General features: G+C 41.2%; 1 protein-coding gene across 1 annotated transcript in view; it reads left to right on the top strand.

Annotated features, from left to right (window-relative positions):
• USO1 (USO1 vesicle transport factor) overlaps nt 1-23,271 on the top strand; it is a 63,784-nt gene that overhangs the window by 13,179 nt on the left and 27,334 nt on the right. The window contains exons 4-13 of the mRNA XM_084627362.1: nt 612-691; nt 8,217-8,317; nt 8,828-8,930; nt 9,088-9,143; nt 9,793-9,913; nt 12,448-12,626; nt 15,050-15,190; nt 16,465-16,553; nt 18,720-18,874; nt 20,940-21,151. Of these exons, the coding sequence (XP_084483488.1) occupies nt 612-691; nt 8,217-8,317; nt 8,828-8,930; nt 9,088-9,143; nt 9,793-9,913; nt 12,448-12,626; nt 15,050-15,190; nt 16,465-16,553; nt 18,720-18,874; nt 20,940-21,151 (1,237 nt within the window). The remainder of the gene's footprint in view (nt 1-611; nt 692-8,216; nt 8,318-8,827; nt 8,931-9,087; nt 9,144-9,792; nt 9,914-12,447; nt 12,627-15,049; nt 15,191-16,464; nt 16,554-18,719; nt 18,875-20,939; nt 21,152-23,271) is intronic.

Genomic DNA, 23,271 nt, shown 5'->3' with positions numbered 1-23,271 from the left:
ATGTCCCTTTATTTTAAATCTAAATTTGTTTACAGAATTAAGTACAAAATCTTAAAGTGCAAAACTCTTAAGATCGTGAAATCTCCATGAAATACCTTGATTTCTTAAGAGATGTCTTTGTTAACTGATTTGCTAAAGGAATTAATCTAGATATGTGATCCAGGTTCCGTGCAATTGCTGTGATTAGCAAACATCACTGCATCAAATGCAACTTGAAAAAAAACCAAACAAATGGTAGTTCATGCTGATCAACTTGTATAGTTGATCTTGAAATGAGGTTTTTGGAGATACTCAGAAGAGATGGAATGGCTTCTGAAATGAAAAGCATGATGGTAGTTACGTTGCTGAGCATTTTTGTACTGGCTCTTAATTTCTGAAGTGATTACACCTAAGGGGAATGAAAGTAGGGAAGAAGATTTTGAACTCTACCATGATTACACAGTTCCACATCTGTAAAGTGTTCCAATGTAAAAATTCCTGTGACAGCATAGCGTTTTCATTTACTACAGTTGTCACTGCTAATATGTCTGTCTGCACTAGGAAGGAAATAATATAAAGCAAAAAAAAAGTGGAAATAAGTCATTAAAGAAAAGTGTTACTTCTGTTCACAGTTCAGATTCCGAAATAATTGGCTATGCTTTGGACACTCTCTGCAATATAGTATCGAATGATCTAGAAGAGGAAGAACAAGGTAAGCCTGCGGGAGTAACAATTGTCGTCACTTCCTGAAGTTAAATGCAGCTTTGATGTTTACTCTACAATGATTTACATTCAAATGATAAAAATGTAATGGTATGCAGTTTACGAAACACTGTTCCTTTAATGGGTCCTTTCTTATGATAGTACCGCTACAATCATTTGTCTGAATGCAAGGAACATTGGTCAGCAGTAACTTGCGTTGTAGTAATATGAAATCCTTTAACCCATTTCTTTCTGTAAGTATGTATTTGGAATAAGTATCTGTTTCAGTGGGGATTTTCTCTGTAGTTTCATACTAAAATACAAGAATGCTCCACAGAAGGGTTATCTGACACTAGATTTAAATTGTGTTTGCAGATTAGTCAATATCTGGTACTTAAAGCTAAAACTGAGATGAGTGGCCCTGATTAAACGATAGGCTTCCTTTTTGCTCACTTACCAATGACTGTTCCTTAGAAAATATGGATTCCTTGAAAGCCAAAGGTGGCTGTGCATGAGTGTGAGAATATTTTCATTGCCAGCCATGCAATGACTGTCAATTTAGGCTGGAAATAATAATAATACAACCCAACAAACACCTCTTCCCCTCCTACACTAGTATTTCCACATCTGACCAGAGGCATAATACATTTGGTCTTGAAACTTGATGTTTTTAGCTGCTCGTTGTTATAACAGCTTATAAGAAGAAAATGGTAACCAAGGGATTAAATAGGAAGCTTAGACATCCTGGCGTAGGTTCCCAGTTCATTGTTAAATGATAAAATCACATCTAGGCAAATTTAGAACGAGACTATTTGATTGATCATTGGAGGTCTTTGAAGGCTTTTTCTTGAAGTGTAGATAAAATTGACACTCTTGCAAAATGATTACTGCTAAAAATGTTCCTTAAATAGCCTAATATAAAAATAAAATCGTTAGAGAATCTCCTGTAAATCATAATTCGGTTTTGGGGAAAAGGGTACTTCACGTTAAAGACTGTATATTGGAATTTGCTCCCTTTTACTGTTAACCAGTAAGAGCTGGGGAAATTCCTGCTGCACAGAATGGGGTAAAACAGCTATCCAGGTGAGCAAAAATCTCAAGTTTTCAGGCTGTTGGGCAGAGTGAGGGGCCTTGGGTACAGCAGCAACGAGCTGTCAGACAGGAGCTGGACAGGCCTGGCTCGTGTTGGCCAGGCACATAGGGCCTGCACTTCTCCGCATGCCCGAGGCTGAGCCTCAGTCAGTAAGACTTCTGCAGCGCTCTAGTAACCAGTCTGTGGCAACTGAGGAATGGAGAGATTGGGTCTGGACTTCCTGGCTGCAATCAAGTAGGCAGCTACCTCTGCCAGAAAGGCAGGCCGCAGTTTAATGTAACAAGTAAAACCAGAGTGGGCTGTGTAGTAAAACAAACTACGATTTTGCTGCTGCAAAACACAATTTGAATTGACTTTTTTCCAGGAGACAGCGTTTCTCCTTTGTTTGGTTACGGCCTTTTGCAATTGCACAAGTAGCGGCTTCTGCTTCCATTAGAAAACTAGTCCTTGGCTAGCTTCTTAGTTTAAACGCTCTAACCAATAGACCCACATCCATACTCACTGTTGGTTTTAAAAATAAGTGTCCAGCACACCAAACCACTTTATTGGCGTTTGGGGTTTTAAAGAAAACGCATCACCCCGAACCAGCAAAAGAAGGTCTGAAGGCCGGGTCAGAGCATGGACATAACATATGCAACGGAGTAGACTTAAGAAAATGAGAAACTTAGATATAAATGCATTTTCCAAAATTCATGGTATGCTAAATATCCCTGGTTTCCTCATATATTGCGTCCCTCGTACAGCTCAAGAGCATTGCAAGTAACCAGAGGACACTTACCACCTGGTTGTTGATTTCAATTCTGTGTAGCACTGCTACTGTGCGGCTGGATATTTTTTTCAGTTGTGTACTTGAAAAGCTGATACTGGGTCTTGGGGTAGAACGGTTCCTTACACAAGTTCTCTGAAAGTTTGAGCAATGTATCCCAGAAGAGAGGTCCTGCTGGTAGGTGTGTAGGTTGACACAGAACATAATGTAATGTCAAGATATGGGCAGAAATGGAAACGTGCATGCACGCTTTTCTAGAATTGTTGTGCCTTCCCTTGCATTGCTGAATGAGACTTGCGGCCTGAAATGCTCAAAGAAACTAATACGATGTATGGGAATCTTGCTTCAAATTCCCACCTTATTGTTTCCCTCTCTTTCTTATTCCTGTTCCCGCAAGTTCATTCAGCTGCCTCGTCTCGTGCAGTCTCCTTTATCGAAGGCACGGGCATCGCTAGTAAAATCTAGAGCTGTAACTTGGGGTTTCTGAACAAATAGGCAGCACTGGTGCAGGGAGTTTTTTGGCACTGGCCTTGATAGAATACCCCCCAAAGGAGGGAGGCTCTGACATAAGAACATTATGCTCAAACGGCCGTTCAAAACAAAAATTACTGGCCTCGTATTACGTGCGTGATCAGAAGTACTGCGGGAGTACAGGGTTGTCTTGTTCTGCCACTTCCGTGACAATTAAAGTAATAATGGTGGCAGAATTTCAAGATGGCTGCCTTTGAAAGCCATTATTAATTCTGCCATCTTACGTGGACCACTGTTTTACTTGTGAACCTTTCTCTTCTTTTTTTCCCCTCCTTTTGTCTACCTTTACAGATGATCTGGAAGGTAAAAACCTCAATTTATATAGCATGCTGCTTTTACTAGTCATAGTTGCTAATCAGTTATTTTTCACCTTTGCTCTCTTCACTGTTAAAAAGGACACTGTAAGACATTTTTATAATCCTTACTAAATTCTTAATCTTTCTTCTCTCAAATTTAAAACTCAATTTCTTAAATTTGTTTTTGTACCTGAAATGTGTGTGTTTCCCATTATGCTCAGGTACTTATCAGTTTGTGGACACGTTAGTCTGTCCCATGATTCTAAGTGGGTTTATTGACATTCCAACAGTCTAAATACTTCTCTGTTAACTATTTAATGAAAGTGGATACCAGGGCTCAGCACAAGATTTTGGTGAGCAAGTATGGACACACAGAATTCTTGTGTCTAGAAGAAGCATTAAAGGATTTAAGAGAAACTGTCATACAGAACAATAGTCAAGCTTTGAACCTTCCAGCCTTCACAGTGTCCCTTTTAAGTAATACACGATAATGCCATATTCTTACTACTTTTCTTTCCTGGATCTAGTTGCCCACTTACGCACTTGTTTGTTCCTCATCTGTTAATCTCCGGTTTCAGAGTGGCAGCCGTGTTAGTCTGTATCCGCAAAAAGAAAAGGAGGACTTGGGATGCGTTTAGCCTGTTTTAACAAATCAACTAAGACTGGTTGTTTGAAAAGCAGTATTTGTTACTGAAACATCTAAAACTAATCTTCATAAACACAGATCCCTCTTCCCCTCCACTCGCAGAATTTAAGTATGACGTCACATAACAATAGCCAGTCTAGAGCATTTGCAATAATGTAATTGACCAGTGTGTGGGAAATCAAAGTTGAAGTAGTATCCTTTGGATGTATTACCTCTTTCTTTTTCGTCATGCTCTCTTCAGCTTTCCCTTCCATTCTAACTTTCAGTTTAATTTTTCTGATTTTCCTTTTCCATATTTCCTTTACCATTAAATGCTCTTAAGATTTTTCTGGTGTTTGGCCCTTGCATATGGTAATCTAGGACAGGGGTTTTCAAACTGGGGGGTTGGGACCCTTCAGGGGGTCACGAGGTTATTACATGGTGAGGGGGGGGTGTCAAGAGCTGTCAGCCGCTTTTGACTGCGCTGAGATTGGTGCTTGAAAGGTTCCCTAAGTGTTGCGGCTTCATTGAGCAGACGAGCCCTTCAGGTGGACACTAGGCTCTCTTGCCAATGACCCTCCCCTCCCCCCCCTCCCCCGGTCCTTTGCATACATTCCAGTCTGCCCAACTAAAATATTGCTGTTTCTCCATCCACCCCAGCCTCTAGACCTGATCACCCACCTGCTAGCTCGTCCCTTGGTTGCTTGATGAACCATGAGACACCTTCATGGGAAACCAAAGGGGATGCAGGAATGTGGGGATTGGAGGAGATTGGGTTTACACGCAAAATCTGGGAGGGTGGAAGAAGCAGTAGGTAAAGGAGCTTTGCTATAAATCACTTGTTTAGCAGAGTGCCACTTCTCTAAGTGGGGTGTCTCCTTCATCCACCTCGTGCACAGCCTGAATTCCCCTTCATCACCCCCATGCCCCTACTCTCTCACATTTCCTCCACCTGCACCCTAACATGCACCCAGTTTTACCATGTTGTACTCTTAGCATTGATATATATTGGTGTTTAAAATAGAGATGTATGGGGGCACTGGAGGGAGTACGTCATGATTCAGGGGGGTGGGGTAGGGAATAGGGGAGCGGGAACTGTACACTGGAGGATAAACATAAGGTGTAGGAGGAGAGCTGGTATTGGGGAATGGGTCTATGAATAGGAAGATCTCTGTGGGGCTGGTGGTAGATGGGGAGGTGTGGGTGGAAGGGAGACAGTGGATGTCTGTGGTGACATAACGGGGCTAATAGCTAGGCAGCATTGATAGCTGTGCAGGTGAGTAGCTGAGGGTTGATATGCTGAGACTACGGGGGGCAATTTCTAGCTCAGACTCTGTTTAGGGTTGTTCGAAAGCATTGTTCACCACCAGAGTCTGTAAAAAGTAATGAAATGAGCAGCTAGGGTAGTCGTCACCTTAACTACCCTCCATTCAGCAGTTCTGTTTCTCACCCTCATCTGTCACCTGGGACATAATGGAAAAACAAGTCTTAACTCTTACCATAAACAAAATAAACCAATGCATGCCCACAATGTGCAGACTTCAGTTCTGTAACTTACACGCACCTGAGCATGGAAAGATCACTAACCTGAATCGCCCATTCACGTCTGTTAGAAATATTTCTGAGAATGTAAGTCACTCTGCAGTCACCATTAGCAGTCTGACACCATGCTACAGTTACACACCAGTACAAAATAACAGAGACCTGCTTTTGATCTCTTTATGAAAGCTGTGTCAAGCCAGATGTTATGTACCAAAACACGTAACCAACACCTGTTCTCTTAGCTCAAGGGTTCCTGTTAATTGTTTGGGATCAAAGTGGTGATACGTGGCCTGTGGGAAGGGAGGTAGCTGAAGCTAGATGGGGAACTGATCATTGCAGTGAAACACTTAATTGCTTATTTCTTTGGTTTTTATGTGGATGATGCAGTCTAGCAACCATTAACGCCAAAGGTAACTTTTCTAATTACTACATTGGATACGCACACAGGAGGCGATAAATTCTTTTCAGTTATTGAAATTGGTTTCTTAGTAGATCATATTATGTAACTTTGAGTCAAGTTCAGTTACTATATCAGGGTTGGAGAAGTGTTAAGTTTTTCTCACAGGATGTAGGAAGACTAACACAATGATTTCTCCCCTGGCAACTCTCTTCCCATTGTACCTTTTTTTGGGACAAGTAGAGTGAATGCAACTTAGGAAACTACACTTCCATTCAATATATTTTTAAGAGTCTGTGATATCGGAATTAGCCTGGGGTTGCCTATCAATGAGTACGTGCAGAATGTATTCATTCAGCATCAGATACAAAACAGCACTTACTTCTAAAATCTAATAAAAGGGAGGACCACTGGTATTCCTAGATTAGATACTGCTAATTGTTGGCTGTTTCATTAAGATAGTCTTGCTATAGAAAATTACAGGTCTTGTTTCTGAAGGTGATCTTTATAGAGTCCAGCTGACTGTAGTCTGCAGTGGGGCTTTCCACAGGGTGAATGTGATATGAGCTGCACAGTACATGTGGAACCATTACACAGAGCAGGAAGGAGGGAGTATCGTGAAGGTTAGCATACGTTTGGCAGGATTGTTTTTCTAATAGCATGTCAAGGATTAGCTGAATCCAGTTTAACTCGGTAGATTATCATGAGATCTAATGTCTTTGACTAGTTAGTTTTTTTTCCCATTTAGTAATTATACAGCATTGAAAAATATGGTGCATATTACCAGTGCCAAATTCCCTCATTGTGCTTGATGTGCAGGAAGCCACTGTAATTGTGACAAGTTTAGTTCATGCACATTCGGTTCTTCTGTATCTTAGGCGAGCAACAAGGAAGTTTATTTCGACGTTTCTGTGAGGCAGGCCCCTGTCCTTAGACTGTATGGAGACAACCTCATTTCACTTAGGTCATCAGACATCATTGTATTGTAACAAACTTCTGCTGCTACTGACTGGAATTGGATTGAACCATATCAGAATCTAACTAAATGGGATTCTCCCTACAACCTCCGTTAGCTGAAAGACGGTTGTACCACAGACTCACATCGCTTCGTGACTGATTCTTATATTTAATATCCCATGATTATCCAAAGTCTTATCTAAACTTAGTTGTTGCTTTTCCATCATGCCTGGATGATGATTGGCATTGCCCAGTATGGGAAAATAGACACAGGATGCAACAATATTCATGATACCTGGCCTGCTGTTTCAACACTCTTGGTGCCATCATTGTTACTTCTCCATTCTGTCCAACATGAACAAATAACATATATAAGACTGAACTACTTGTGTAGAACTTAAATAATTCTAGTCCAATGTCTAGACAGTGAATTGCCTTTATGAAATTAGTCCAAATCAAGATCTGAGTGGTTATTTTGCCATCAAGACATCTTAAAATTAATATCCCTTTTTTGGTGTGTCTTCAGTTTTTTTTGTCACTGAACCAAAAAAACCCACCTTTTTCAAGAGTAAATAAGTACTTGAACATGCAACTTTAGACGGTTTTACTCCTAAACTAAAAGCCTCGAAGGAGGCAGCAGTAAATCTACTTTGTCTTTGGAGAAGGTATTGAATGATCTTTGTGGCACACTTGTTCAGCTGTACACTTCACTTTGACTGCATGCAAACACTGAATCCCCAAGGCTGCTTCCTGTCCTTCATTTGAAAAGGCAGGTGTTCTCTGCTCTGTAAGAGCTGTTTGATCACTTGGAAGCTTGCTTGCATTTTGAGTGTGTGGTCATGTAGATAAGAAATGTGGCTCTGAGCAGACGTGACTGGTGAAAATAGAATTTCTTGTAAACTGTGCAGTTAAAAATAGTCTAGATTTTATGAAGTATTTATCTGGGACCTGATCTGATTCCCATTAAAGTCAATGACAAGACACCATCATCTTCAATGAAAGCTGAATCAGACTTCTACTGAGTGAATTTATGGTTTTCCATTATTAAAATGAATTAGCTCCTCATTTACTGTTCTGACTTTGGGATAGAAAACACTCAGAGTCTCTCTCATGTTTAAACCAATGTAAATATTGTTTGTGGCACACAGATTCCAGCAGTGATTAGTGTGAAAACAAGATACATTTATTATTTAATATGGCAATAAGGATTCTTTGAACCTTGACTCATAAATACCTTATATGGGCTGTGTGTTAACTGCAACCTGTTAAAAGAAGTTGTACAGTTATTTTAATGTTACAGTGTGTAAAATTCTTCTTGAACATTACAGAAGAAAATTCACAAAAACAGGTTGATGATCTGGGAAGGCAGTTTACAGAAATCTTCATTAAACAGCAAGAAAATGTCACTCTCCTGTTGACCTTTCTAGAGGTGAGTAGTGGTGTGGTACCTTGAATACAGAAGACACATTGATTCTGTGTTTCTTCATGGATGTGTATCTCTGGTGTCATACAAATTAAACATGAGGCAGTTTAGGAAAAACTTTGGTGAATATGGGCATGAAATCACTCTTCCAGAATGAAGAAGGCAACCTCTCGCAATCGGGTAGGTGAAAGTGCTGCCTTTTGGAAGCAGAACAGGATTATAAATGGTTAGCGGAACCCTGGGGAGAGAAGCGTGGAGCTGAAGCTAGTGGGTAGTTTTGTTACTGTTCAGCAAAAAACCAGGATGGGGTGAGATTTTACTTTACAGCATGTGCACTGTTACAGAGCAGATGGGGGAAAGGGACCTGCTCACAGTGATGAATGCCCATCTACATTTGGGCCATTTGGCATGCAGTCGTATAGCTGTCCTGTTTTTAAAGTCACTGTGTAGGTCACTTGCAAGAGTGTGAAATGCTCCTGGATTCATTGTTTAATGTCATTCTCTATATCCCTGCAGGAATTTGACTTCCATGTTCGCTGGCCTGGAGTGAAACTTCTTACATCACTGTTAAAGCAGCAAGGACCCCAGGTGCAGCAGATAATTCTTGTCAGTCCCATGGGTAAGTAGTTTGGTCACTGGCTAACTTAAACTGGAAATGTCAGTCCAAAGGGGCACTTCTAACAGAGCATCATAACTACTCTTGAAAGGACCTCCAAAATGGGATTTTATTAAACTCCTTATGGTAATTCACGTCATGTGGTTGTTCGCTTTTTCAGGTGTCTCGAGGCTCATGGATTTACTCGCAGATTCTAGGGAGGTGATACGGAATGATGTAAGTACAGAACAAAGGGAGTGTGATCATGCCTGTACATACGTTTAAAGTTGTTTATCCTCTTCATAACTAGAAGCTCTCCATTGCATTGTTTCTGTAATGCTGCTCCCCTTAGCCCAGCTGCTTCAGAGTCTGTGTGCTCTGGAGAGGCATGAAAGGGTGGGCGGGAAGGAATGGGTTGGCGTGTCCCTGGGACAGATGCAGTTTTTGGGCCGGATGGTATTTGCATCAGTAGCTCGTAGAACCACAAAGCATCGTGCATATATGCAGGAGCGTAGTTATGGAAGGCAGTATATCTAGAGATGGCCAAAAAACACCCTCCCCACCCCCTCCCCTTTACTGAGGAGTGCTGCTCTGTATATGATAGTTTTAGTTTTTATAGCCACTTCCTGTCTTAATTCTTTGTTATGGCAGTTTTTTACATTTCCATTTAGAACTAAGTTTGAGGCATAACACACTACTTCACACGCTCAGTGGTGGGGTTTGATGCAAGTTGCCACATGCATTATGTATGGTTGTATCCAGTAATTGCCACGGAGGTTTTACACTGCTAATGTATTATAGCTGTTGAGGAGGGCACTTCTTTAAAGCTAACGCTCCTCTTCTAGTAAAGCTTTGTCTATTCACTATATTTATCTTCTTCCTGAAGGGAGTCTTGTTACTACAGCAGCTGACAAAAAGCAATGCTGCCATTCAGAAAATAGTTGCTTTTGAAAATGCCTTTGAGAGACTGCTGGATATCGTAACAGATGAAGGGAACAGCGATGGAGGTATGGTCTGAACTGAACGTTCAGTGGCTTTCAGGTGTTACCCGTGCTATGTGGATGGGTAAAAGGACCAAGTACACAGAGTAGGATCATAGTAAGAGTGGTGGGATGAGCAAGTATTCAGCTTCTAGGATCTTCTTGGGTTCTGTTTTGAGGCCTTCCATTAGAGATTTGCACACTTAATTTCTTCTTGGAATGTGTCTGCGTGCATCCCACTGTGAGCGTGTATGTGCAGAAGAATGGACAGCCAGGAGGGTGACTAAGCTTTTCATGGCTCAACCTCCTTATAAGACAGTCCATAGGGACACAGTGGTGCTCAGATGTCACCCAGAGTTATCTAAACTAGTCAATCAACCTACCTGTCATCTTCCTGAAGCCAACTCGGCACTGGGGGTGAGGAAATTACACAAGACTTCCCTTTATTACATGGACAGGACCAATGTTTGTAGTCACACATTGCCATTCTAAAGGTCCAGAGAGCTCTTGACAGAGAATACTGAAGTGAGTAACACAGTGGTGCACCTCTTCCACTGAACCTGAAAGCTCACTGTAGTGCAGCGCAAGCAACCTCCTCTGCCTGCTCGGGAATGTGCCAGTTTCAGAAAACTGCAAGGCAGCGATGTAGTGTAACCCGCTATTGAACGGTGTCTTGGATTGAGTGACTAGGTTGGAAAGCAGTTCTACCATCATTATTTGATGGCTGCAGCTGAAACGCCTCATTCCCACCAGCCTGGGGGGGCACTGCTTGAGCAATCACTTCCCCTACAGGAACTAGGTTTTTTTGATATGCTGTGATTGCATATTTCACAACCCACCCTCCATCAGCTCGTTCCTGAGTCCTCCGCTACCACAGACTTTGAATCGTGAGGTAACTGGGGGAAGGTTGCAGCTGTTCCATGTTTTTCAATCCCACGTGGCAGCATGAAGAGGCAAAGGATGCATGTGTGGCCCCCATAGACACAGCTGTTTAACAACAATCAGTCCTTGCATACATGAGATGCATGGGCATGCATGCTTACAGTTGGATCCACACTGACATCACGGAGAACCATGGTTACCGCAGTGTAAGTCACCATTCTTTATACCTTTGTTAAATACACAGACTAACAGGCTACTGCCTCCTACCCCGTATTCTAAAAATGGCCATTCTGGATTTAAACAGTCTGTGGCATTGGAGTTGAAGGGCAAATGCCACCCCAGCCAGCTAGCATAAGAGGTGCTGTCCATTTACCTTGTGTCTTCAACTTAAAACGTAATGCTGAACACACTGCATATTCAAACGTATTGTCCTAGACCAGATACAATGAAAAGAGATTGAGAATGTTGTAGCACTGATCATGTAAGCTCTGTGATGCTAAGAAACCCAGGGAATAATAAACAGTAACAGCACCTGGGGATGAGGCATGAGGGAAGTTGACAGGCCATTGCTCATAGACAGCTTAGCGATAGCAAGTATTACGATGAAAGGGTCAAAAACGTTTAGACTCAAAGGGTATTGTTAAGCAGATCATGATGTCATGAGAAATGTTTCTAAAGGTATGAGGAAAGGAAAAGTGAACGAGCAAATTGCAGAGAGGGCACTTGTTTTCAGAAGCGCTAAGCTCTTCGCTCTCTTCCCTCCTATTTCTCCGCTTCAGGTTTATCTTCACTATGACCTTCCTGAGGCTTGGGTTGCTGAGCACGACTGTCCACAGCATGGCTAGCAGGGGAAAGCTGTCAAACAGCTGATCTCCGTTGCTCCATGCCTGTTGTTTTCACAAACTGGGGGAATTAAGCTTTAAACCTCTGTATTAGCAAACCAGGTTTCATGCCAGTACAGAAATAGGAGGGTGTTGTCACCAGTCATTCTGCTCCTATCATTCAGGTTCTTGGGCCAAGTTGTCCAGCGTAATGTTTTATTTATACCCTTTTTCTCTTTGCACAGATTTTGGGCATTATTGCTTGTTGTCAGTATCCTCGGTGCAGTGCGTAATGTCGAGGGAGATGCTATTCCAGCTCCATAGAGTTCACAATTTAAACTGGATTATCTTGTTGATTAGATCTAAGAATTTCTTCTCCCTTTCAGAAGTTTAAACTAGAAATAACTTTGGAACGAGAGGAGAGAATGTTGTTTGAATCTTAGCCACTGAATAAAGCTATGGATTACACAGTAAGAATTACTACCATAAAACCCTTACGTTGGGTCACTGGCATCACACTAGTGTTATTTAGGATTGTCTTTATCTTTCTTCACTGTTGCAGTAGAAAAGGAGACCTATGAAGCCTTTTCCTGGAATAATGACACATACATACTTCAAGCCATTTTAAGCCCCCAAAAGACTGAATTTTCATTGCCACGAGAAACCTTTGTATTACACGCAGTGCACATTCTCTAAACAAATAAGTTTCATTTGAGAGTTATAGAAGAACTGTGATTTGTCCCCATTAGAATATTGGGCTTCCAAGAATTGGTAGAAAGTATCATTCTGTTCTGCTGTACCTGAAAGGTGTTAGACCTCTGGAGATGGAATATCTTTCACTTTCTCTTGTCTTTTCAGGAATCGTAGTGGAAGACTGTCTTCTCCTGTTACAAAATTTGTTAAAGAACAATAATTCCAATCAGAATTTCTTTAAAGAAGGTTCGTACATTCAGCGTATGAAACCTTGGTTTGAAGTTGGAGATGACAACTCTGGTTGGTCAGCACAGAAAGTGACTAATCTTCATCTAATGCTGCAGGTAAAACAACTTGCGACTTACTGGTGGAACAATGCTAGGAATTTACATACTTTCTTCTGCTTTCCAAAGCATTATTTGTCTGCTTTCATGGCCAGCTGTCTGTGTGCTAGGTTTTTTTTTCTTTTGAAAGTGTCTGAAGCCAGAGCTAAATCTAGTCAGTTGAAAAAAAAGAAAAAACCAAAAAAACCCCAAATCCCAGAATAAAAATATCTTTTGACTAGCATACCCAGAGCACTCCTGACAACTTTTATGGTTTGATAACTTTCTTTCTCTTTCTCTCCCCCTTGCAGTGTGTAAGATCAGACAGTGAAATTGTGCATAGTGTTCTGTCAAATCCCCAGAGTAAACTGAAAAAGTGCAAGGATTTTTAATAATTCAATTAACGTAATCTTCTTTTTCACGTGGGAGTTGATGAGAGAGTCACACAGGAGTGTTTAACTCTTTTTTCAAGTTCTTGGGGTTTTTCCTCTTTCTCCAAGATCACAGAAGAAGAGAGTTTTGATCTTGTGTCATCGAAAGCTCACAGGATGCTGTACAATCACTCAGCTCTGATTTCAGGCTGTCTTCATTCTGCCTTTCATATGACATGCATGCGTAAAACTGCGTTAAGCATACGTCAGTGTTGCATGATTAATTACTCTGTATGGGCATTTCCTAATTTAAGATTCGGTGTTTTAATCTTAAATCTAGCCCCCTGGTCAGCAGAGGGTGTCCAAGATCACTGAACTCAGCAGATTATACTTGATCATAATTGAAGCATTTTGCACCGTCTGCTGTAAGCAGCATCTCAAATAGGCAGAGTTAGATTTTGTCTGTAGAGTTTGGAAGCGTTACTACTGCCTTACAAATAAACTCCTGGTATCAGTCTTACCATAGTTCAAAGAGTTGAATCTCCAGTGTTTGGTTTGAATTGTGCAGGAGTAAAGACATCATGGCAAGTGCAAACATACAGCACACAGGTTTGGCAGCCTATGGAAGCCAAATATTGGGAGTCGCATCATTACTGAGATACTGGCTTGCTGGATGTGTTCTGCATGCCAGTGTGAATACACAGTCTCTCTATTCAGAATATTACTGAATGCCATAGGCATGTTTACTAGTCCATCCTCAGCAAAGGGACTTGTAAGGCGGCAGGGGTGTAAAAATACACTACGTGAACATCCTGGAACCTTTTTTGGAGTTGTAACTATCAATATGCTAGATATCCACTATCAACAACTGGAATTTGAGCAAAGTCAAATACTCCTAATACAAAAGTTCTGAAAAGTGTGTAGTATATAGGAAAAAGGAATGAACGCAAAGGGTCTCCTTAAAAACCAGTAGAAGAATAATGGTAGGCTTCCTTTTTTTAATTAGTTCTGACTGCTGCATTTCCACCGACTCACACGCTCTGCGTCTCTTGTATTCAAGAAATGATTAAACCATAGCAGTAGCTGGTGTCGTGCAGTGAAAAACATGTATTGGTCTACCAGTGATAACTAAAAAATCAATTAATTCCAGCTGTGTGTTAGCACTGTATCATGGAGTATGAATGTTGTCTTTTTTTAGTCACTTTCCAGCTCAGAAATGCTCTTCAAAATATTTTGAAAAACTCTTTGGTAAATGACTTATTAAAATGTGTTAATGTTTAGCATTATACGAACTTTAAAATGAATGAACGAAACAAGTGACAACAGCTCTTTGGGCAAGGACTCAATTGTTTGAAGCTCTTGCAAGTATACAGCTTGTGTGTTTATGATGCCTTTGTAAAGTGTATGGAATTTGCTACCCCAGTGAATTCGTAACTGGGATAATTGCATAAGTGGCCCTTCTGTTTTCACTGAGGTGCCTGTTAAGATATCTTTTCTGTACTGTAACTAATGACAACTGCTTTAAGAACAGTGAAACGAGCTAATTCATGCTGAAGGAATGCTGCCTTCTTGTGAAAAGTGGCTAGATTCAATGTATGACAGAACTATCTGCCCAAGTCGCACAGTTGTTCAATGTGGATATGTAGCTTAAATTCATCACGTAGTTTCAACACAAGCAGTGGGCTCAGCCATTTTGGAATCTTGAAGAAATCCTCAGGTGTTGAGTTTGGCTTTAACTTCTAATCCAACAGCAGCTTTACAAACGTAAGACACAAAAAAAGATCCTGGCCATTTGTGGGAATTAAAAGCTGCATTTTTTCTGAAGGGTAGAGTTGACTTGCGTGTCCTGGCTAGATTCCAATTTAAGTTCTCTCTGCAGTGTCACTAGTCTTCAAGTGCTACTTGGATATTGACAGTTTTGTGCAGTCATTTTTATTTTCTCGTCACCGTGTGAACCTAGCCTAATGAAGAGAGACAGCACCCCCCTTCAGTTTTCACATGTGCATGAAATTAGTGTTTTAACGCCAGGGTTTCTTCCATCCCTATACCAACGTGCATTTCTCTTCTTTGCAGCTTGTGCGGGTGTTGGTGTCCCCCACAAACCCACCTGGTGCCACCAGCAGTTGTCAAAAAACCATGTTTCATTGTGGGTTATTACAGCAGCTCTGCACAATCCTGATGGCAACGGGCGTTCCTGCTGACATTCTGACCGAGGTAAGGCGGAGCGAGAAAGCAGGGAGAAGGAGGTATCCGAGGAACAGGAAAGCAGTAGTATAAGGCTCTCCAGCCATACAGTGAAATCATATTAGATTAATTTAATATTCCCTGACGATCAGTTTTGGAAGTCTGAGAGATTTCAGTTTCTCTTTCCCATGCAATGATGTATGCTTCGGGTGGCTCCTCAGAGTTATAGCTCTGTAAAACAATCAGATGTAAAACTTGCTTTGCTTCTTAAATCCCAGCTTGAAGTGTGTGTATGAATGTGCGTATCTGTTCTAGATTTCCTGGATGGTAACTTGACTTGCTCACTGCTTTTTGTGGGGTTAGGTAATTTCAGAGTCAGTTCAGTCCCTGGTCTTTTTCCTGACCTTCAGTGACAATGTGAACAAGCTAGCATGAGTTAGCACAGCTGCAATAACAGATGTATTTCTCCAGCTTCTGGGAAGTCCTTTACCAGGTTACGGTGAGGGCAATTAATCCCTTACCCGAGGACACGAACTAGGTCGGGTGGATCCCAGTGATTGTCCCACCTCCAGAATTAGCAGCCTTGTCAAAAGGGCTTGAAATGTTTGTCATAGCAGTTGCATTTCTAACTCTAGGTATCCAAAAGATGTTTCAATCTAGCCTCACCTATGATGAGGGTATATAACAACCTTCTTAGCTTATTTCACTTGGGGGTTGCCTCCATTTTAGTGTTGGCTACCTTTCCAAAAAGATATAGCTGCGTAAATCACTTCATTCGCACCACTTTCCTCTTCCTAATTTACCTGAATTTACCGCCAACATAAACCTGGTTTTAGCTTAGTTTTCTGTGGTAACCTCGTAAGCTGACTCCAAGTAATCTAGGCTACTGAAAATGCTGTGTGCCTTGTGACACTTCCTGAAGTTACTTTTCTTCTGTTACATGTTGGCCTTCAATAAATGGAGGGGCAGGTCAGCCACCTTATGCCTCTCCATTTGCACCTTCCCTCTGTAATCTCTCCACCTTTCTGAGATAAGTTCAGGGTCTACTTTCCTAAATGACTAATAGCATTAAAACCACAGGACATCTGGCTTCCTTCCTTTGAAAGCACTATCTCGTCTAAATAAGGACTTCTGAATTTTGCATATACTGGTCTGTCGCAATATGTACACATACTATGTTTAAAAGTGATATCTGTGTCGATGTATTTCATAAATATTCTGACTGTTGTAGGAATTAGTTTATTGCTGTTTTGGTCTCTTGATTTCCACATCAACTTTGTGTGGCTTGTCTTGCTCTCCTTTAGACCATCAACACTGTGTCAGAAGTCATTCGAGGATGCCAAATAAACCAAGACTACTTTGCTTCTGTAAATGCACCTTCAAATCCGCCGAGGTAGGGGAAGAAAAATGCTTAACCGTTTGCCAAGCAAAGACACGTTGGCATGGGAAAGAGCTTCCATTTAGACGCTTTCATCAGTCAGAAAGGGAGTCTTTTATTTAATTTAAAGCTACAGTAGGTCATACCAAATTAAAGCTTTGCAGTGGAATGGTTATCAAACATGCATCAGCTGAAGTATGAAGATGTCTAGACAGCTTCCATGCAGACTGGCTTTTGAACTGGTCTCTCTTAACACCTTTCTTCATGATCTAGAAAAGGAAACGAACAGTACATTAATGAAATCTGGGCAAACTGAGGAGCAGTCAACTCCAGTGAAAGGAGAGAGAGAATAAATAAGTGACTCAGGGTTTATCTATGCTGCAATTAAAAACCCGCAGGCTCATGGGGCTTGGACTATGGGTCTGTTTAATTGTCTAGATGTTCAGGATCTGGCTGGAGCCCAAGCTCTGGGGCCCTTCCCCCTTGCAGGATCTTGGAGCTCGGGCTCCAGCCAGAGCCTGAATGTCTACTCCACAATTAAACAGACCCTTAGTCAGAGCCCTGTGAGCCTGAATCAGCTGATCCAGGCCAGCCACTGTTTTTTAATTGCAGTGCAGACACTGGAAAAAATAGAGCGAAAATGCCGCTGATTGAGGGGGGTGGGAGGAGGCAGGCTTGAGGTATTGAGGGGAAATGTCTCTAGTCTGCACCACACATGCTTAGTGAGGGGAGAGCTTGTAAAGCAGTAGTGCTGCAGAACCTGAGATGAGCAACAGCAGTAAACTGGACCTGATTCTGCAACATGATACAGCGGGTTTTGAAATCCAGTACAGTTGTGGGCTGCCTATGGCAAGGCCTCATGACCTAGAGTAGGGAAGTAAGATTTTTGTATCCAGCTCTGATGTGACTGCACATGAGTATTGTATTCAGCTGGGAATGCATCCTACTGTAAAGATGCTGACCTGTTGAAGAACAACAAGAAGCTATCAGAGCAGAACAGACTGATCTCGAGTAAAACATGAAAATGGAATAATATGAATAACCTGACTAAGCGATTAGGAGGGGAAAAATAAGTCTACCAATTATCTGAATGAGGGAAACACCGAGGAGGGAGAGGAATTCTGTGTTGTTTCTGAAGGTACAAGTAGTCAGAGTAACGGATGAGACGAATTTCCTTACAGCAAGATCTGTTAGGCAGTGGAAGAGCCTCATTGTTCGAGCTTTCGATACTAGACAGGACTAAACACTATCGAAAAGTCTTGTAAGAAACAGTCATGCATTGGCAAGGAGATAGAGTGGATGATCCAACAGGCGTCTTCGGTTTCCCACTATTGTTCCATGACAAACATAATAAGCAAAATGTACTATATTGAGAGAGAATATTTGAGGGTTAAACCTGAAAATCCAGTTACCCCTAAAGATAAATATCCAAATGTATGGTAAACCTTACTTCGGACTAAAGCTCATAATACCTTAGTTCCTTGGGCAAGTTGTATGGAAGTGGAAGCAGTACCTGAAAGAGGGCTGTGACATTCTGTTAACATGTGCAAAACTTCCTTTCCTAGCTGGCCTAGTAGGTAAGTCTGCTGCAGCTTCTTAGATGTAGAACCTTCCATATCAGTTGTAAAAATACATCTGATGATACACATTGGTTTACTGCAATCCTAACACTGAGTGCAACAGTGTTCTTCGCACCAATTACCCCCACAACATAGTTTTTAAAAATATAGATTTGACTTTTCATACTAAATGCTTGACATTGCTTTTGTTTCTTGGGCCATCTTTTTAAAAGAGATGTTCTATGTCTAGAGAAAATCAGCCCCTCAAGTGTATATTCCAGTGGTACTTGTTAAATTGGATTTAAAAATCAAATCAAATCTGGATTATAGACCGCTAATACACATTTCCATACAAACATGCCACTAAAAGCATTCATGCTCTGTTCCTGTATCATGATCAGTTGTTGTCCTGCACCAGTGCAGCGTCTATCACTATTATAAGTCTGATTTTTGTTACTATAGTCAAGACCACCAGAGGTTTCCCTACAGTTCATACACCTACATCTAAGCCTTCAGTATTCCTGCTACCCCAATCCTGAGCCTACTCTGTACGGTAACTGCAATTATATTTATTTATTTTGTGACTTTTATTCCAATGGCCTGTCTCTTTCTTTCAAAATAGGCCTGCAATCGTCGTGCTTCTGATGTCCATGGTGAATGAAAGGCAACCGTTTGTACTACGCTGTGCTGTCCTTTACTGTTTCCAGTGTTACTTGTACAAAAACCAAAAAGGACAAGGGGAAATTGTTTCAACACTTCTGCCGTCAACTATAGATGGTATGCAGCTTGAAAATTTCAAAACCAGATCCCACTTTAGCATACATTTGGATGCATGCGTAAGGTTTCCTCTAAAATACTACATACCTTGAGTGAAGTGCCAAGAACAAGAGATGTAAAAGTCACCTTGTGAACAGTGTTTTAATTTGAGAGATTATTTTTTGACTTGAATTCTATTTGAACGTAACGGACAATGTGTAACGTCCAGGTGTTAAAGGTACAAGAATTCAGGCTGTAAAATTTGGTTTAAATTATTTATGCTCTAGCAGGATAAGAACTGATACCAAATTGGTTAGTTATCTGGGCTTGGAGTTGACATGGAGGGATTGTTTCTGTTCGTTAGAATCTATGCTAATTTGTACTAAAACATTACATTTTTTGTTCTTTGGCATATAATTTACACATTCACTTTCTAGTTTGAGCAATAACTTTCAACCTTGTACTTTACAACTAGGCGGAGGGATGTATATGTTGGAATATGTTTCCTGACAAGTTAAATTCCAAGGAGGCTGAGAACCAGACTAGTATTTTAATGAGATGCCAAATCTTAGCTATCAAGTAGCAAAATCGGAGCTGCATTCCCTAGTGTGACGTGAAATGGCATTCACTTTTTGAAAAAGTTGTTATAACCTTGCCCTGTTTCTTTTCATTATTTATCAAACATCCAAAATTTGCTAAATGTGTCTCAGAGAATAGGACAGGTGTCCTCCAAGGAAAAGGATATAACATACTAGTAAAATGATGGGAAGGAAGTCTAATACATAGCTTGTTAGTGCCACAGGGTGTTTTTCTTTCCCACCCTCCCTCTAAAACAGAGCGTTTCTTTCACACCTCCTGTTGCACTGTGTACCTTCCCATTTATAGACATTGGGCGAAGTATGAACAGATTACAACATGAGGGGATCAAAGTCAAATGTTCATTTGTTTTACAGTTAAACCAAGAACCTTTCTACAGTCTTCCAGTTGTACAATATGGACTTTGAGGCCTTTGTTTGCCATCACTTCGAAGGGCTAGTACTACATCAATGTGCATGTGTGAAAACAAACTGCACTTGATGGATTCATTCCAGTATTTTGAGGCATGAAAGCTCACAAAGGTTTCCCCATTACCATTTTAACACACACAATCTCTGTCTGTCTTATCCGTTTTGGACTGGATACTTAAAAGTACATGATCCAACTCCTTTTATTAATTATCTGCCTGTCAAAACTCAGGCTGTTAACCTTGTCAGAGTATTGAGGCTCATCCCAATTTTCAGGGAGTACATTCTTGTTCATTATTTACTCAGTAAGATCTTTAAAAGCTTTTCGGGCAAGCTCCATCTGTCCTCCTACTTTGCTACATAGTCAGTACTTTTCATCTTTGAAGTTCAGAGCTCTTTCCATAAGTGTCATCTCCTTTACTCATGAGGAATCAGATGCTGGGAGGTTAAATGACTTTCCCAGAGTGGCTATAAGTCAGTAGTGGTAGAACTGTGACTAGAACCCAGATCTCTCAATTCCCAGGCTTGTTCACTGGATCACACTACCTCCCACAGAAAAATATGATGAGCCATCCTACTGACTGCCTGTGTGTGGCTGTTTAGGATTTGAGAGATCATTCCAAATGTCTAACGTTAGGATTGGATTTGTTGTTAATGGAGGTGTAGAACTCCCTACTAGCAGATAGGTTGTTCTCTCTGAAAGTTGAGTCTTTCCAGCGGTTCCTCTGAGACTGTAGGTGTGATGAGGGCCTAGCTGGGAGTGCTTGATGATAGCATGAGACACCCTCTCTCTCTTTGCCGCATGAGAAAGCAGTCATCTTCCACTGCGCTACCCCTAGACTACTATGTAGGTGCCATATTTTTATTCCTAAAGTTTTATAAAACTTAAGATGCCTTCAGATGAATGTAGAGCTTAAATTGTAACCTCTCTGAGATGGGGACTGTGTGTGTGTGAACAGCACCTGGCACAGTGAGGTCCCCATCCTGGTTGGGGGCCCTCTGTGCTGCTGTATCATAACTACTGTACGAGTCTTGATCATAGCTTGCTTTTGTGCCACAGCATTTGTTTGCCATTGTTGTAGCTACAGGTAATTCTGTGTCAGCTGGCCAGCTGCTCTGTGGCGGACTCTTTTCCACGGACTCTGTCTCAAACTGGTGTGCTGCCGTGGCCCTGGCCCATGCTTTACAAGAAAACGCAACTCTGAAAGAGCAACTGCTAAGAGTTCAGCTTGCAACAAGTATTGGTAACCCTCCAGTGTCTTTGCTGCAACAATGCACCAACATTCTTTCCCAGGTAGAGTGTTAACTGTACTGTATCATTGTTCACTTAAGAAGAAAAATGTTCCCTTGATATTAGTGGCTCAAAAAAAAATGCTAATTTTCTCAGTTTAAGTGCAAGCGAGATTCGATAGTAGATTTAGTGCTAGTTGTTACTGTACACTACAGCATAGAGTGACCTTGTAGTTATGATGGCATATCTGCTACACTTCCATTTTTAAGTGCCATTTGAAGCTGCTTTGTCCATTGTCACGAGTCAAACACCTTAGATTTGAAATGGCATTGTGTTGGTCTGTTCCTATTTCATTGTTATTTTGCGTGCAAGTCACGTATTGAAAGGGCACCAACTAAAACAATCCTACTTCTATCTGGAAATGATTTGCCTACAATTGTTACAAGAAACACCAAAGATGAATGTAACTGAAGGATATGACTTGTTTCCGTTTAAGTAGACAATACAGAGTGCTGTCAAATGTCCAGTTTCACTTGGTTGGGGGGCGGCTCTGTCATTCAGCAACGTGGAGGGAAATAGTTATTTCATTTAGAAAGGAAAACGATGATAAAACTACTGAGAGACAGGGGGACTTAAAGGCAGATATAGCACCTGAAACTAGTGTTAATTCACTTTCTTAAAAGACTAAAATTTAAGTTGATGGTAACCCTTTTGTATTATATTGCCACTTGCAAAAGTTCTAGTCTCTGTACAGTATGTAGTTTGAAGCCAAAGCATGATTCAAGGGTCACTCATCAACTTTCCAAGCGTTTCTTTTTTATTGTTTGGATCTTGTGTCTGAAATTACGCTAGTCGAGTACAAGAAACGTAGGTTTTGTAGACGTTGACGTCGCTATTTTTAAACATGCGTATCTCTCAAAATAGCCAGAATTGGAATCTCAAAATTGTTTTACTCTTTCCTTGAACTGAGATGCATTTCAACATAATAGTTTCAATAAAATAGCCACTAAATTTTTGGATTTTCATTTTGATAGGATCTTAAAAGAAAAATTTGAATTTTCTAAAGTTCTCTACCAAAAAAACTCGTAAGTAATATGTGTGAATTTTTTAATATATGATTTACAGGGTGATAAGATCGACAGACGGGTATGTATTTCTTGGCATAGCTTAGGCATTTTCTTGTCACAAGCAGGGCCTTTTCTGTCTTGGGTTTTGCTGATTTTTTTAACTGCTTTTTTTGAAGTGTTTCCACTTACAGTGTCATGTTGCAATCAGTTTTTATTCCTAGCATAACAAGCTCCCTCTGTGTGTCGCCATGGGATTCTGGCACGGTGTTCCTGGGAACTGTGGGATGAGGATCTTGGGTGCCATGGGTGCTTTCTTTCCAATGGGGCATTGCAGTCACCAGCTGCTCTGAAATGTACTAAATTTTGTTCACACTTCCTCATAATGTGAATTAAATTGTACTTTTGAGTGAAATTGAATCAGTATTTAGAACTGTTAAACGCTTTCCATTCTGACCAGTAGAAAGAGGTGGGCCTGACCTGTAGCAGATGTATACTGTTTGGGCCCTTAATTGCTAATGGAACAAGTGTCCTCTTTCTGTGTCCCAGTCAATCCGTATCCTTTCCAGTGATAATTTCTCTTGCAGAATTTTAACTCAATTGCCTTAATTTGTAATTAAGGATGGGATTTTTACTAAGCAATTCTGAAGCTAGCTCTTAGCCGTAGGTGTCTGATTTTGAGCTTATCGCCAGACTGAAGCCATGTCCATATTACACAGCCTACGGTGACAGAGGGGTTTTTCCATCGCTGTACAAACTCCACCTCCCTGAGCGAGAGTAGCTAAAATGACAGTAGCATTCTTCCGCCGCCCTGGCTGCGCAAGGCTGTCATAGCTGCGGCTTGGGTGTGGATTTTTCACATCCCCGGGCGCTCTGGCTGCGTCAGCCTAAGCTTGACGTGTAGAGCAGGCCATAGTCACTCACAGTGAGTGCGCTACTGAGCTAGGCATCCCCTATGGAGACATGTTTCCTGAGCGCTGCTGCTGCGTATTGTCTGCTTGTGGTGTTGGCACCGACGGAGATGGTGGCCCTGCCTGTTGTTAAGGTTGCCAGACGTTCTCATGGTAAAAGTGTTCACGGTTGCTTTATAACTCCAGATAAACTGTTAGGCTGAAGTGT

Source organism: Lepidochelys olivacea (genome assembly GCF_965140295.1).
Source record: "Lepidochelys olivacea isolate rLepOli2 genome assembly, chromosome: 4".
In the NCBI taxonomy this organism is placed as follows: Eukaryota; Metazoa; Chordata; order Testudines; family Cheloniidae; genus Lepidochelys; species Lepidochelys olivacea.
The sequence above is the reverse complement of the archived record's forward strand: the minus strand, read 5'-3'. Positions and strand labels throughout refer to the sequence as shown.